Genomic DNA, 15,398 nt, shown 5'->3' with positions numbered 1-15,398 from the left:
CGTAAAAACTAACGTTATCATCTTTGTATTCATCAATTACATTTTTCAGTTTTTTTTGCCTGAAAATCTACTGTAAAAGTACTTATGAGAATTAGCGGAAATAGTTACAAATTTGATATACAGGAAAATATTGACGAGGGTCTAATCGATGCACCCGGAAAATTTGAGTTAATATCGTTTCACTTTTCTGAACAGGGAAAGAGGTAAAAATTAACAAAGAGCTATTTAATTTCTACACAAATTCAGGATAGACTGTAATGTTTATTTCAAATTTAAAAAAGTTCCCCATCCATCAATTACAATGCATGCGTTTTGAGTCCCTGCTATTAGGAAACGAAGAGTTTTCTTTCCATAGAGTAACTTTCTAAAGTAACTAGAGTTCCCCTGAAGCTGCTCTATTTTCATGCACGTTACCGCCATTTTTTCCAACAATGCTGAATTAATAGTTACGGTGTTCGATTTACATGCCAAATTTTCAAGATCGATTCTCATTTACGCTTGTTTTTATGATAATTTCCTTCTACTTTTTTTTACAGAAGCCTGCTATTCACAATGATTTTCATAGAAGAATTAATTTCTGTGCGAGGAAATATTTTTGTGAACATACAGCGTCTCATTTTTTTCCAGTTTGTTTTCACACGAAGCTTCCTTTGAATTATTTTATTTCCGTGTCGCAACACAACGCATTTTTAAGATTCACTCGTACTTGGTTTTCTTTTATGTTGCAACATAATATTATGGACTCGTTCTTAGAATTCAAGTATATTTTTCGCATCGGAATGAGTTATTAGTTGAAATTTCAGCAATCTGCGGATTAGCAAAAAAAAACATAACCGGAAAGCTATATGCTTTACCTATAATAATTGATAGTTATTCACATGAGTGACCATTCTTTGAAAAGTTGGTTGACCGTCCCCAGCTCCGTAAGAAGAGACCTTTCCCTCACCCCCTCTGGATTTCAACGTTTTTTTTTCAAGGATTCGAAAACAAGGCTTAAAGTGTAAGAAGGAGTCCACAATATCGTATCGAAATATAAAATGAAACTATGTTCACGTGTAACTTCAAAATGCGTTGCGTTGTGCTACGCAAATAAAATAATTCAAAGGAAACTTCCGTAAGAAATAATGGGAAAATGTCAGATGCTGCATGCGCACAAAAAGAATTTCCTCGCACAGACAGAATATTGTCGGTGAAAACCACGAAAATAATTGCCCGAAAGCTTCTGGAAAGGAAAAAGTAAAAATATGTTATTTTTAAAAAATACCGCAGGCGAGATATCCTGGAATTTTGGAATAGGAGTAGAACACCGTAGCCGCGGGACTATGACAGCATAGTATGTTTAAACGTAGCCTACGATATATATACGAATAACGAACTGATAAATAATTCTCTTTAGTTATATTATTTGAGCAATGAAATGGTTCTTAAACTAAGAGGCACCATTTATTATCATTTCAAAATATTAATTTTGTAAGGTTCAGTATATCGATAGCATCAGGGAAAGGCAGGATTAGTTTAAAGGAAAAACTCCATTACTCAAGCAGGTTTATTGGGCACATCCGCACTCTACAGCCGCCAAACACACTCTCCGCTCTTCGTGGACGCAACTCCGATGGCCGTTCTCTTAGCACGCCTCTCCGCGTGATATCTCCTCTATCTTCTCATTCGCGGCCACCCAAGAGGCTGCCTTCTGCTGACGCTGCACGGTTCTCACGCATAAGGCGATGGGGAGTGGGGTACGTGACAGGAAGGGTGATAAGACGAGACGCAAACCGCCAATGCAGCGGCCCGTGGGCGGTGGGTGGCGAGAGGTGGAAAAAGGAGGTCACGTCCCATCTTCGTGATACTTACATCACCCTCCCTCCAAACAACATTTAATCCCCCGATTAAATGGGGATGGCCGGAAACTGAAAAAATGCTTAATAAGTGACAATATATACCAAAGAACCAAAAACATCCAAGTAATTGGGATTACCCACACGATACAAAAGAAAAAAAAATTAACACTCAGTAATGGTAAATCATGTCCCCAAAATAAAAGAAAAAACATAGCATTCAAGGAATAATGTTTACACAAAAATAAATTCTGAGAGACAATAAAAAATAAACGTGATCAAAACCATCGTGGAATACACTTCTACCATTACACAAATCAACAAATTCAGTACATCAACAATAAAAGCACAAACCAAACTATGAAAGTACACTTCAAACGCCACCGTGAAAGAAAGAATTGGGAAGAAAACAAATCATTCAAATATTTCACGCGCCTTTCTCTCTCTCACTTCACTTCTCCTCACTTTCATTTACTCTACGCGATACACAATAAAATTTTTTTCACTTTTCTCAGGATCTCTGACAGCCACGAAAAAGGTCTTCGGGGCAAGGGGGTTGGGAAGGGCAAACAGTTTTATTTTAAATCAGTCACACACTCTGAACATTTCACGCAACAATCAATGGCCTTTGAATTACTTTTCTCGTCTCGGCCGTAAGTCGTAGACACGGGGACCACTCACACCCACTGGGACCTCGTCGGGGGGGGCAGGGGAGGGTAAGGGCGTCTTCTCGTCAATGACGTCTCCAGCTGGCGGCGAGACGTCCTGCCGTCGCGGTCGAGGGCGGAGATGATATGGGGGTCTCCGCGGAAGTGCCGGCGTGTCGACCTTCGCAGGAATGCAGCCTATCTCACGCTCACCGCCCAGATGATGCCGCACTGTTTGTTGACACTCTTCTTCGCCGGCCGCCGAGTTAACACTCGATTCTTCGTTACACTCCGTATTCAAGTCTGGGCTTGATGCTTCCTCTCGAGAGACAGTGGACTCAGGGGGGGAAACTTGAGGGATTTCACCAACACTAGGGGTGGGGGAGGGCTCACTTTGGGAAGGGGGGGCTTCAATTCGCGTATTCGGCGATTCTTGAGGAGGACATGTGGAATTAGTCATATAAGGTAAATTTTTCCTTGGTCTTCCCCTCCCCCTTCTAAACACCTCAGGGCGGAAAATACAGTCAGCTTCTCGCTTTTGTTTTTTGCACGCTCGATCAGCACACGCAAACGGAATTTCGCCAATGCATTCCTCCCATTCACTATCGGATACGGCCTTTCTCGGTTTGCCACGCCGTCTTTCTCCGTGGGGTGGGGGAGGAATCGAAAGATGACTAGGGTGGGGTTTCACTCGATCCTTATGTACGATCACAGTCCTATGCTGAAGCTGCAATTTTAAATTGGAGGGGGAAAGTACTTCTATCACCCTATACGGTCCTTTCCAGGGGCTGTGAAACTTTCGCACTTTGCCCGGTTTAAGAACTGGGTCCGTCAAGTACACATACTCACCCACGACATAATTTCTCCCCCTTTTAGTGTTTTTTAATCCTTTAGCTTGTTCCTCATGGGCTCTGCGATTATTCCGTTTACAATCTTTCCAAATCACTTGCAGTCTATTTTGTAGCTGGGACACAAAATCGTCCACGGAAACAGGGGCGTTTTTCACGCACTCAAAGGGGGTCTTTAGCCTTTCCCCGAATATCACTTCATGAGGGGAACGACGTACGCTTCTATGCCAGCTTGAATTGTATGCACAGACTGCATAACCTACCCATAAATCCCAGTCATTGCTTTTGCAATTAACATAGTGGGAGATGATCTGAGCTATTGTACGGTGTACTCTCTCGACCCTGCCGTTACATTGGGGGTGGAATGGGGAGGTTTGTAACTTCTCTATGCCCAACAACCGACACACATTCTGGAAGAGTTCCGAGGTAAAATTACAACCCTGATCGGAAAGTATTTTTTCCGGGACACCGAACTTAAGTATCCAATCGCGCACCAGAGTAACGGACACAGATTCCGCGGTTTGATCCCCCAAGGGCGCCATCACCAAATACCGTGAAAAATGATCTATGATGGATAATACGTAACGATTTCCGCGTTCCGTTTTTGGGAGCGGCCCCACGATGTCTAGTGCAATGAATTGGAATGGTCGGTCCGCCTCCGGCAGCGGCTGCAATGGCGCCTTTGTCTTCCCATATGGCGACCTACGTAGACATGACACGCACCCCCTGACGTAATCAGTACAGTCTTTCTTCCATCCCGGCCACCAATACTGACCGCCCACGCGATACTTCGTGGAATTTACACCCATGTGCCCAGCGAGCCTATGGTCATGATACTGCGTTAGTATTTGCCTCCTCAAACCAGCAGGAACAACTACTTTGTGCACCCCTTCCTCAATTCGACACAGCAAGCCATCCGCAAATTCAAACTTATTCTTCCCGATCCATCCGATGCACTCTGCGTCTGCTTCTTGCGCCTCCTTTAGATTCAGTTCCTCCTCTGCAGCGACTTTTCTTACCTTGCGGCTCAACCCATCGGCATTCCCATGCAATTTCCCCGGCTTATGACACACCTCGTAATCGTATTCCGACAATTTTAATGTCCAACGAATCAACCGGCTATTAGGATCCTTCAGACTAAATAACCATTTAAGAGCCGCATGATCAGTGATAATGTTAAATTTTCGCCCATATAAGTAACACCTGAAATACCCTACGGCCCAAACGACGGCGAGTAATTCTCGTTCAGAGGCAGAATAATTTTGCTCCGCTTGATTAAGCCTACGAGATGCAAAGGCGACGGGATGTTCTTCTCCACCAATCTCTTGTAATAACACGGCGCCGAGGGCGTGATTACTAGCATCGGTAGACAACGTGAACGGTTTCCGAAAATCAGGATATGCCAGCACAGGGGTGGAAGTTAGAGAGTATTTCAATTGACTCAAAGCAGCCTCGCATTCAGCGTCCCACTCGAATGCCCTCCCCTTTTTAAGAAGATTTGTGAGCGGCTTTGCAATCGACGCGAATCCCTTTACAAATCGCCGATAGTAGTTAGCCAGGCCGAGAAATGACTGCAGCTCTCGGACGTTCGTAGGTGTTGGAAAATCTCGCACCGCTTGAATTTTTTCTGATTCCGGTCGCACCCCTTCACCACTTATCACATGACCCAAATACTTCACGCTGCTTTCCGCAAAATTGCATTTCTCCATTTTTAACGACAACCCAGCGTCACTTAGCCGCTGGAAAACAGAGCGTAACCGGACAACATGATCATCCACCGTGTCACTGAATACGATAATATCGTCTAAATAGACGAGACAACGTTCCGGCTTAAGGCCTCTAAGTACGCCGTCCATCATCCGCTGAAAACTTCCCGGCGCGTTCCTAAGGCCGAAGGGCATGCGTTTATACTCATACAGGCCACTATCGACAATAAACGCGGTTTTCTCCTGCGAGTCTTTAGCCATGGGTTCTGGTGATAACCACTCGTCATATCCAAAGTAGTGAAATAGCGACACCCCCCTAAATAATCCAAAGTTTCTACTATGTTAGGTAGCGGGTACACGTCAGGAATTGTGACAGCATTAAGTGCCCTAAAGTCTACACAAAAACGGTACGCCGGCTTTCCATCGGTAGACTTTTTTGGAACAATAACAATTGGGCTCGCCCAAGGACTGGAACTAGGGGATATTACCCCAGTTTTTAACTGCTCTTGGACGAATTGTTCAACCAAGGGCTTCTGGTGAAAAGGAATCCGATACGGACGTCGGTATATTGGACGAGCGTCACCAGTAGGAATATGATGTTCGACTAGATTAGTAACAGGGATGGATTCCTTTTCACTAAATAGTCCCCGAAAACTTTCTATTAGTTCCTGAAGAGGTTTCCTTTCCGACTCTGAAAGGTGTGCAAGTTTTTCCGTGAGATCCCACCCCGACTTGTCCTTCTCCGCGCGTCTAATTGCTCTTTCCGGAACTTCACTAATTTCCACACCGTTTGCCGCGGCAATCGTCGTACCTCGACGTATTCTAACTCCCTCGTCACTCCAATTAGACATCATTACTATTACCCGGTTTTCCTCATCCACCCTACTCAGGGTCCGGGCAACGGCGCACCCTTCCACTTCAATCAATCTGGGTTCTATCACAACCATTTCTGCGCCCCCTACCGCCGCGCGTGGTACAGTCACAAGAAACCTTTTTTCCGACCGCGGCGGTATGTACTCCTCATCTGAAAGAATTACCGCATGGTCCTTGTCCGTAGTGATCCGGAACGCACTAAATGTCTTTTCCGAACGATCATTCTCTACCCCATCAGCCCCGTACAGCGGAATTACACGCCCGTCTAGTTTCATTGCCCTTTCTGGAAGGTTGATTACACATCCGTATTTACATAGAAAATCTAACCCCAAAATCCCTTCAAAACCGCCCAATGTTTCAACTACTTGCACATTGATTGGATAAACATAACCGCCTATTTCTAAAGACACCGGCTTCTCACCATAACTTTTCAGCACCCGCCCCGCGACGCCTCGGATGCGATATTGTGACGGCTTCATCCCGCTCCCTCTACACGATCCCCGCACTAATAATGACACTTGGGCCCCAGTGTCTAACAGAAACGAGCACATTTTCCCTTCAACCACCGCTCGCACGACTAAGTCCTTCACTCCCGCACTCACCTGGACGGCTGGAATCAGCACTTCCTTTACCAGGGGTCGGCGCCGGCGGGACGGTCGACCCCTTTGCCGTTTAAATTGGCCGCCCGGCTCGATGACCCCTTCCTGCACTCACGAGCAAAATGGCCCTCCACGCCGCAGCTGTAGCACTTCCCACGGCGTTGGCTGCGACACTCACGGGCGAGATGGCCAGTGCGCCCGCAATTGTAGCACTCACGAGCCGTCACCTGGAACGCTCGACGACTGGGCGATGGATTACGCGGCGTCCTCTCAGCCTCCCGGATTCTCACTGCCGTCGCGACGGCGGCGTCGAAACTCTCGGGCATAGCGAGTCGGCATAGCCTGCCCAATTCGCCCGAAAGGCCTCTCAAGAAGGCATCCAAGGCTCGCTGATCAGCCTCGTATCTCATTGCCTCCACCCGCTCCGGAGTTCCGCCGATTTCCGCCGTCCGCGCGTTGATCCGCCTGACTCGATCCGCGAACTCTTCGATGTCCTCCCTCGGCTCCATGTGAATGACTGCTAGGAGCTCTCGATAGAAACGAGCGGTCTTTTTCGAGTGATAGCGGTCGAGAATGATGTTCTTCCATGCCGAGTAAGTGGCCGCCGTCTTACATTCTAGTCTCGTGCGCTCGTACACCGCGGCTTCCCCACCCAGACGTAGCCGCGCGGCGGCGAGCGTTTCCCCATCGCTCCATCCGCTCAGGGACGCCACCTGCTGGACTCGCTCGAGGTAGGCATCGACGTCATCGCCGGGGCGACCATGGAAGGGTTCTATGGAATTTAGGAGGGTGAATTTTGCACTCGCGGGTGAAGCGACCTCCTGCCCTTCTCCCCTGGCGACGACGGCTCTCAAACGCTCGTTCTCAGCACCCAGCTGCTCAAGTTTGTCTGAAAAGTCGTCGATCGCCCGTTGGAGGTCCACCTCTTGCCCGCCAAAACTAACCCGACTCGCCATCTCGCCTTAGGTCGTCTCGTGTACTGCCCCTTGATACATATCGATCCCCACTTCGGACACCAGATGTAAGGTTCAGTATATCGATAGCATCAGGGAAAGGCAGGATTAGTTTAAAGGAAAAACTCCATTACTCAAGCAGGTTTATTGGGCACATCCGCACTCTACAGCCGCCAAACACACTCTCCGCTCTTCGTGGACGCAACTCCGATGGCCGTTCTCTTAGCACGCCTCTCCGCGTGATATCTCCTCTATCTTCTCATTCGCGGCCACCCAAGAGGCTGCCTTCTGCTGACGCTGCACGGTTCTCACGCATAAGGCGATGGGGAGTGGGGTACGTGACAGGAAGGGTGATAAGACGAGACGCAAACCGCCAATGCAGCGGCCCGTGGGCGGTGGGTGGCGAGAGGTGGAAAAAGGAGGTCACGTCCCATCTTCGTGATACTTACAATTTCTAAATATTCTTAAAATCAAAATGTGAATGCAAGTCTTCAAAAATAAAAATATTGCATTGGAAAAAGATTGATCATCAGGTATTTCCGATTTTGGAATTGAATTACCAAAACACCTCAAGTCATTCTGGAAAAAAATTAAGATGTCCACTTGGTTTGTGTATGTTTTGGGCTATTGTAGCGACTGATTTGATTTTTTAACTGAATTAATTGTACAAAGAGTAGTTTATCTATGTTTGGGTAAATGCAGAAATGGTGGCTCAGTAGATGTACGGAGAAAGTAGCTTGTCTCAAAACTTTGCTGAATGGGCTCGTGCGGTTTTGGAGTTCTCGGCTGCAAAGTTTATGATTTAGTGACACAGTTGTCAGACATGTTTCGGGAGGAGGTCTTAAAGCTTTGCGGGGGTAGGCACCCCTACTTTCTTAACCGCCTCGTAGCATATCCATCTCCCTATTTTGGTTGCGTGGCGAGGTTTTTGTATTATCCCAACGAGGAATAGGGTGGTTTCCTATTATTTTTTTATAATTTGTTTGGTTTTGGGGATAATAACCCCCCCCCCCCCCAAGAGCTCAGAAGTTTTAAAAAGTTAAACCCATTTTACTTAATTTCAATAATATCACTTATATAATTTTGAAAGGATTTATAAAATATCCCTCAGAAAGTCGTAAAACTCACTATTTATCCTAATTTTTCTCTGGGAGGGCCCCCGCACCTCCCGATTACCCTGGCGGGTATACCATACCCCCAGACACCAACGTATTCGTTGCGACTAGAACCCCTCCTAAAAATGAAATTCCTATCTGCGCCCCTCGGTGACAACACATTAGAAAGCCGACTTGAGGATCCTCCTTTGTACTATTCGTGCTCTTGACCTTCCAACAGTTCCAACCAGTTCGGTGATAACCACGTGACAGCTCTCGTTTCGCGTCCTGGCTGTGAGCCCTGGTGTTATCCCATTTGACCAAGTTGTGAATTTCAGTGCCCCATTCTTTATCACTGATATCTGATATTTGATCGCGTCACCTGTCATTTTTCGGCGTAACATCCAGTCTGGACGTGGCTTTTTGAAGTGGCAGACGTGGTAGTCATCTCCGAGTAATTTCAGGCAAAAAACTTGTGAAGTGAATTGGGAGACAGGGGTGTTTCCCGCAGTGTTGAAAGTGTAATATTCGGAGGATCCCTCATACAGGAATGCGTGCCATATTTAATTATGGATAACTCGAGTTGTATGCTAATAATTCGGTTGGATTTCATGAATGGCTGCGTTGGCATTTGGCAGATAGCCAGTTGTAGTTGCGAGAGTGTTGGCTTTCTACCTCGTGGGCTCGGGTTAAAATCGTGGGGGTGGCAAAGAATTTTCAGAGACTGCCCGAGCCATGTTTGAGTGTTTTGTGGTGAACATTTCAAGTGAAACCCTCGGGACGATAAGCACTCTAAGTTTGTCGGATGGGACGATAAGCTGTCGTCCCCTTGCAGATTTTTGTTAAGAGTAGGCTAATGCCGAAGCCGGGTTTCTCTACAAATATATAATTAATATACCAATTTTATAATACTGGCGCAAATGACCTCAGATGTCGGGGGAACACATGACCTTCCACCAAAACTTTATCAATTTTTAAAAATTTTATTCGTTTGATAGTTTTTAGGCTATTTCTCTAGCTTCTCCATTGCTTAACTTCCTTAATGTTAAAAATGGTTGGTTCCATTTCGTCTGTTGTTAAGAATAAAAATGAAATTGTAGGTTTCAAAATGCGTAAAATGGTATTTAAAAAATGACATGGGAGAATGCCCATCTCTCCCGGGTTCAATACTCCCCAGACCCAGGTCATGGCCCCTTGCCCCTAAATTTGAGGCTGAATCGGCCCCTGTTTTGCATGTGCTACAAGCTATATAGAAAGCAGTAATTTTTCAGGCCTTCCATTAATCCCTTCTATTTGCCAATCAAATTCAGTCCCATTATCCTAACTCTCGCAAACATACTCTTCATGTATTTGATCTTAGATCTGGCAGTGCACCTGATGATACATCAGTGACCGGGTCTTGAGTCAGCTCTTTTAAATTTTTAGCAGTTAGTTATAAATCTTTGAGCATTCAGTGGCTGAAAAAAAGGGATCTCAAGTGGGTATTCTAACTCAATGTTCCCATAGTGGCAATCCATACACTTGATTAGGTCATGTAGAATAATAAAAATTTTATTACAGGGACTTGCTCATTACTCTTTACACAATTCTTCATCAGCAATACTTTGTCATGAGATTTGAAACAGCCTCTCTTGATATCTCTGACCTTTCTCACCTTCTCTTTGTCATTAGCTGAAAATTTGAAGCATTGAATAGACTTGCGTCCCAGTACTCAAGAACCACATTGAGTCAGATAGAAGTGAGCAACAGCAGATGGGCATTTTCACAGGCAAAATCCATCATTTGAGTATTGCCAGCTGCCAGACTTCGAAACATTACAAATCACCATGCTGCATGGAAATGTATACGAAATTATATTACACACTGCTTTCTTGGAGACTAAGATTGAATGATCAAGCTCATATAGGTACTTTTAAGTTTTATTTAAGTACCCTACCCATTTAAGTAGGTTCATACAGTGGCGTAATTATGGGGGGATGAGGGGGATAGATCCCCCCTAAGCCTCAGAGAAATAAAAGAAATATTTCAAACTATTTTCTAGTTTTGACATATAATTACTGCATTTACTCAAAGTGAAATTCTATGCGCCAAAATGTTGAAAAATGTTATTTTTCAAAAATTTTCCTGGACTCCCTGTTCTTAGAGGGGGGGGCCTCACCCCCAGGCCCTTCCATCCCCCCAAAAGAATATTCCTAGTTACGCCACTGGGTACATGAGAAGCATTTTTCAGATTAATGTGGCCCATCTCCCCTCTTAACTTGAAGAGCCTTCAGCTGGCATAATTTAAATCTACTCATTTTTCATCAACTTAATATGCCTCAGCCCTCCGTGATTTTTGTTATCAGTAGGTTATCCACAGCACTTTGCTTTTGGTGAATTTTTCTAGTTGTAAGTCTTCATCATCTGCTCCTTCACTTCATAAGAAGGGTACTCTCTTTCATTGTGCATAAATTGTTCATTGTAAATATGTACATTGCTCATAAATCTTATTTTATTCGCACCCCGACCTAGCTTAACTGACATTGCTCCCTATAACACTGTATTTAAAATTATCTCCCAGCAAAATACTTCCTCCAAATAAACCTTTCATCTGCTCTGTATTTCATCTAGAGGCTTCCTCTCTTCACCCCCCATGTCCAGCACTTAATTATCCCCCCTCCTCTCTGTCCACTTCACATAATCCATTGCTAAATATTGAATGCCTCCAATTCTTCTCTGTAAATCTTCTTTCAGCATTGCCGACATCTGTAGCACACACTCCATCCAGACTCTTCTCCAAATCTTCTCTGGAAGATATCTCCTCTATCCCACCATAACTGGCCCTTCATTATTCCTTTTTCTCTGTCTAAATTTCACCTTTTCTAATCTCCTCCTCTCCCTCATGTTAGCTGCCGGAAGAAATTTTTTACATTCTTAATGTAGTTTCAAAGTGAAGTGTACATGAGTAGAGGAGGTCCGAATTATTAAACACGTAGTATACTTTGATAAACACTTTATTACCCTTGTATCACATGCACCACTCACAACCAATTCTGTACCATAACGACATGGTGCATATACTCCCATGCTCGAGAAGAACACATATGTCTCAATACCCCCAACCAGTGGTAGCATCTACGAAACAATAGACAAACGCTCCTATATATGACAAGACAATCTTCTCTAAATCTTATCTAAATCATATATAGATTAGACAAGCGAATCTATATATGTTTACGCACAAAGTTTCTCACCAAGAAGCATTACACTACCAATGCTATGAGAATAATTCACTGCTATGTTTTCTAACGAGATGAGTTAGTTTACATGGAGCATTTTAAGAATCACATGTCCAATCCCCTCCTGCACTGAATCTCTCTCCAATGGACAATATGATCTATTCCCTTTCATAATATCCATCATTCCTATTGTATGTATTCCTTGTACTCTCTGTACACATACCTTCCTGTTCATAGGCTTTTTTCACTCTTATGTAGTGATGCTGTCATCAGTTCTTTCCTATCCAACACATGTACTCCTATTTGCAAATGCTGAGCTCTTCTTCTCCCAATCTTCCCAATATGCTGAGTGCCGAGCCTATTTTCCTCCTACAAGCTGCCGAAATAGTTAAATTGCTTCACCTGTTCATGTTTGAGCCCATCTCTGTTTATGTTAAGCCTCACATTGGTTGTTCATAATACAGTGGCATAGCAAGAGGAGGGGTCCGGAAGGTCTGGACCCCCCCCCCTGAAATATGAAAACACAGTTATTTTCCTTCATAAAAGAAATATTGAAAATCATGAAATTACAAAATATTTCTTCAACAAATGAATCTTTTTCGATTATGAAAAGTATTAAAATTAGTTTAAGGGCCCTGCAAACTTTTACAAAGCAACTATGTATTTAGTTGCCGCAACTAAAAAGTTGCCAGTGCGCGGGGGCCCTAAAACGCTCTACTTAGTACCCTGTTTTTCAAAAATTTTCCCCCTGGTTTTGCCCCACCCCCCCCCAAAGAAATTCCGGCTACGCCACTGGCATAATACTTAACAAACTATGCCACTCTGGTCTTCTTGTGATAAATCTTCATGCCAAATTGCTCATACTGTTTAATCAACTTATCAACCAGTGTTTGCAACCCTTTCACCATCTCCTCAGTGCACCCAATAAACAAATTGACAGCCTCGTCTCATGAATCGGCTAATACTTGCCATCCCTGATTCTCAATCATCTATTCTCATGTATGCATTCTGAGACATATAGAGGTAACAAGTCAGGAATATTAATCCAGCCGAAAAATCTCTGATTGTTATTGGTTGGCATCTTGCCATATTCTACAACTCTACAATTGTACCACAGTGTGACAATAGTCTCCATAAGAATCAGGGAACAAGCATACAAAATAAGATATTGACAGTTTATTTTCTGGTTCAATACTAGTCAAATTAATTGTCCTAATAATTTCACAGTATCTTTTTTCATCGGCTCTTCTCTAATGCTCCGATAAAATTTTATCATTCTTGGTAAATGACCCACCACTTATGTGGCATCGGAACAGGTCAGTGTCCACTGTAGGTACAGCTTCTAATAATGCAGATAGGTGTGTGGGTTACTACCATAACTTGATTAGCTCCTAAAAGAAAGCTCGGTATACATTTAAAAACTTCTCTCACACTCACATCTAATGCAAACATTATCATTTGTCCTTTAAAGGGTTTTCTTTACCCTCCCTGCAAAGTTAGCATTCTGGGACAAAAACAGACTTATCAAATCTTGGTAAATAATTTCTACTTAGTCAGCTGGTAAATACTTTTGAGGTCTGTGCATGTCCAGCAAAGTTCCTTTTAGGTTAGTTCCAGCATCAAGGACATATTAAAATGTCAATGTTTCGTCCCCAATGCTGGAGGTCCACTCCTTATAGTTGGTCCAACCCCACAGTTGTGATGATTTGATCTCAGCGCAGTAGTTTCAATCAGTGGCGCAGCAAGGGGGGGGATACCCCCTTGGGGATAACCCCCCCCCCTCCAGAGCTCAGAGAAATTTTTAAGTTTAATCCATTTTACTTAATTGGATTGATATTACTAACAGAATAGTGTAAGGATTAATAAAATATCCCTCAGAATGCCACAAAACTCACCATTTTGAACCATTTATCTTGAAATTCCACAATTTACTAATCTCGCACATACTGCTTATCCCAGTGGGCATTCCATACCCCCCACATATTGGTATTAGTTGCACCTAACCCCCCCCCCCCCCCCCATAATTCCTAGCTGCACCCCTGGTTTCAATAATCAGTCCCACCATGAGGGAAATTCTAAATGGTTAATTAAAGAGATAGAAAATGGGCTTGTAAACCATTTTTTATTTAAGTTTCCAATGTGGAATAGTTGGAAAAATAAAGAAACCTTTTGTATCAAAACTTGAAGCTTCTGCATCGTGGAAGGGCTCCATGTCTCCAATAAAAGTCACTTTCAATATTGAAAGAAGAGAGACCTTTTCCACAAGTTTATTATTGAAAGTACGACGCATTTCGACTGTCAGCTCATTATCAAGTACGTACAATGTTCTTTCAATATTAATAGGATGTCATTCCACTATATCTCGCCCACTTCCATTACTTTTAATAGTCACTTTCTTACTTCCACAATATATTTAAAAATTCTGACCTGTTTTGTCTGTTACGCCATTATCAAGTACATAAAATATAAAAAAATATGGTGAGAACAGGTTTATACATGCTATGGTTATTATTGGGGGGGGGGGTTCAGAGCTGGGATTGATAATGCCTGGAGGGAAGGAGGTGGGGGAAAATAAAGTTTGCCATTAGGGTTGGGGGCGTGGGGTTTTGGGAGGGTGATGAGCAATAAGGGGGATGGGTTGGGAAAGGTTATGTCATTCACAAGGTTTCCATATATTGCAATCTCCAGAAGTTCCAAGGTATCCATCCTCCTTCCTTTCCCGGTAAAATGCAGTTTTTCTGATTCGAAATTGCTTTACCAAGTGGTGCCGAGCGAAGGCTGGCAACTCATCCTTGTTCCTCCAGCATGCCTTGTGTTCCTTCCAGTGCATACATGCATACATAGCTCAAAAATCTTTTGCAACCCCCCCTTGAGTTTTTTCTTTATCCGCTACTGGCTGTTATACAGCTATTACAGGCTTGGAGCTACTAGAAACTCAAAGGCTATGTGATAGGCTTTGATTGCTTGAGCTATGTATTAAGAATACATAGATACATACTTTTCAAAGGAACACAGAGGACAGTATGTTGGAACCTAGTTATGTTTCATAGTCCAACTGAAACAATAAAATAAGAGAGATATTTTACATATAGTTTATGCCTATATCAGATAGGTATCGTTCATTCATTTATTTTGCTGGTTTAGCATGATTCATATTTCCACTGTGTAATAAAGGACTTATTAATGCTAGATAGGGCTCAGGGACATCTATGTATCTTAAATGTGAATCTCCTCATCTTTTTTTGTTAACAGCTGGTGTCTTACATCCCCCCACCAAACACCTATCTATGCACGTGGCTTGAAGGGTAATATGTATGTAAATGCAGATATGTATTACCATTGCTCATTTCTGAAAACCTGGCATCTGAAATCTCTCACCTCTATCCAGCATTAACCTCCTCCCTTGTCATCAACCTGTTTGGTGGGGACTTAAGACAGATTACACCATATTGTTTTGAATTGAAAAAGGGTAGAAAACGAGAATAGGGGAGGCTAGGATCTACATCTACATACTACCCTGGTAGCTGCCTCAATAGGCCTATGTTGGGGGGTGTTAGGACACCGGCCATTTATTCATAAAAAGGAAATGCTCAAACGAAATTACGCCTAGCATTTGTTAAAGTCT

The 15,398-nt window shown here is 43.5% G+C and overlaps 1 protein-coding gene across 1 annotated transcript; it reads right to left on the bottom strand.

Annotated features, from left to right (window-relative positions):
* Nucleotides 1–1,664: 1,664 nt before the first annotated feature.
* On the bottom strand, nucleotides 1,665–7,608 carry LOC124166940. Its single transcript, XM_046544656.1, has 2 exons — nucleotides 6,512–7,608; nucleotides 1,665–1,907 (listed from the first exon to the last, which is right to left on the bottom strand). Exon 1 carries the CDS (start codon nucleotides 7,462–7,464, stop codon nucleotides 6,538–6,540), a length of 927 nt encoding a protein of 308 aa, XP_046400612.1. The 5' UTR covers nucleotides 7,465–7,608; the 3' UTR covers nucleotides 1,665–1,907; nucleotides 6,512–6,537.
* Nucleotides 7,609–15,398: the final 7,790 nt, after the last annotated feature.

This window comes from Ischnura elegans, chromosome 10, assembly GCF_921293095.1.
Source record: "Ischnura elegans chromosome 10, ioIscEleg1.1, whole genome shotgun sequence".
NCBI classification, from domain to species: domain Eukaryota; kingdom Metazoa; phylum Arthropoda; class Insecta; order Odonata; family Coenagrionidae; genus Ischnura; species Ischnura elegans.
This window is presented reverse-complemented; position numbering and strand designations above follow the sequence as displayed.

What these genes read in the sequence shown, in the direction of transcription:
- LOC124166940 (XM_046544656.1), bottom strand. Translation starts at nt 7,464, where the DNA reads ATGGCGAGTCGGGTTAGTTTTGGCGGGCAAGAGGTGGACCTCCAACGG.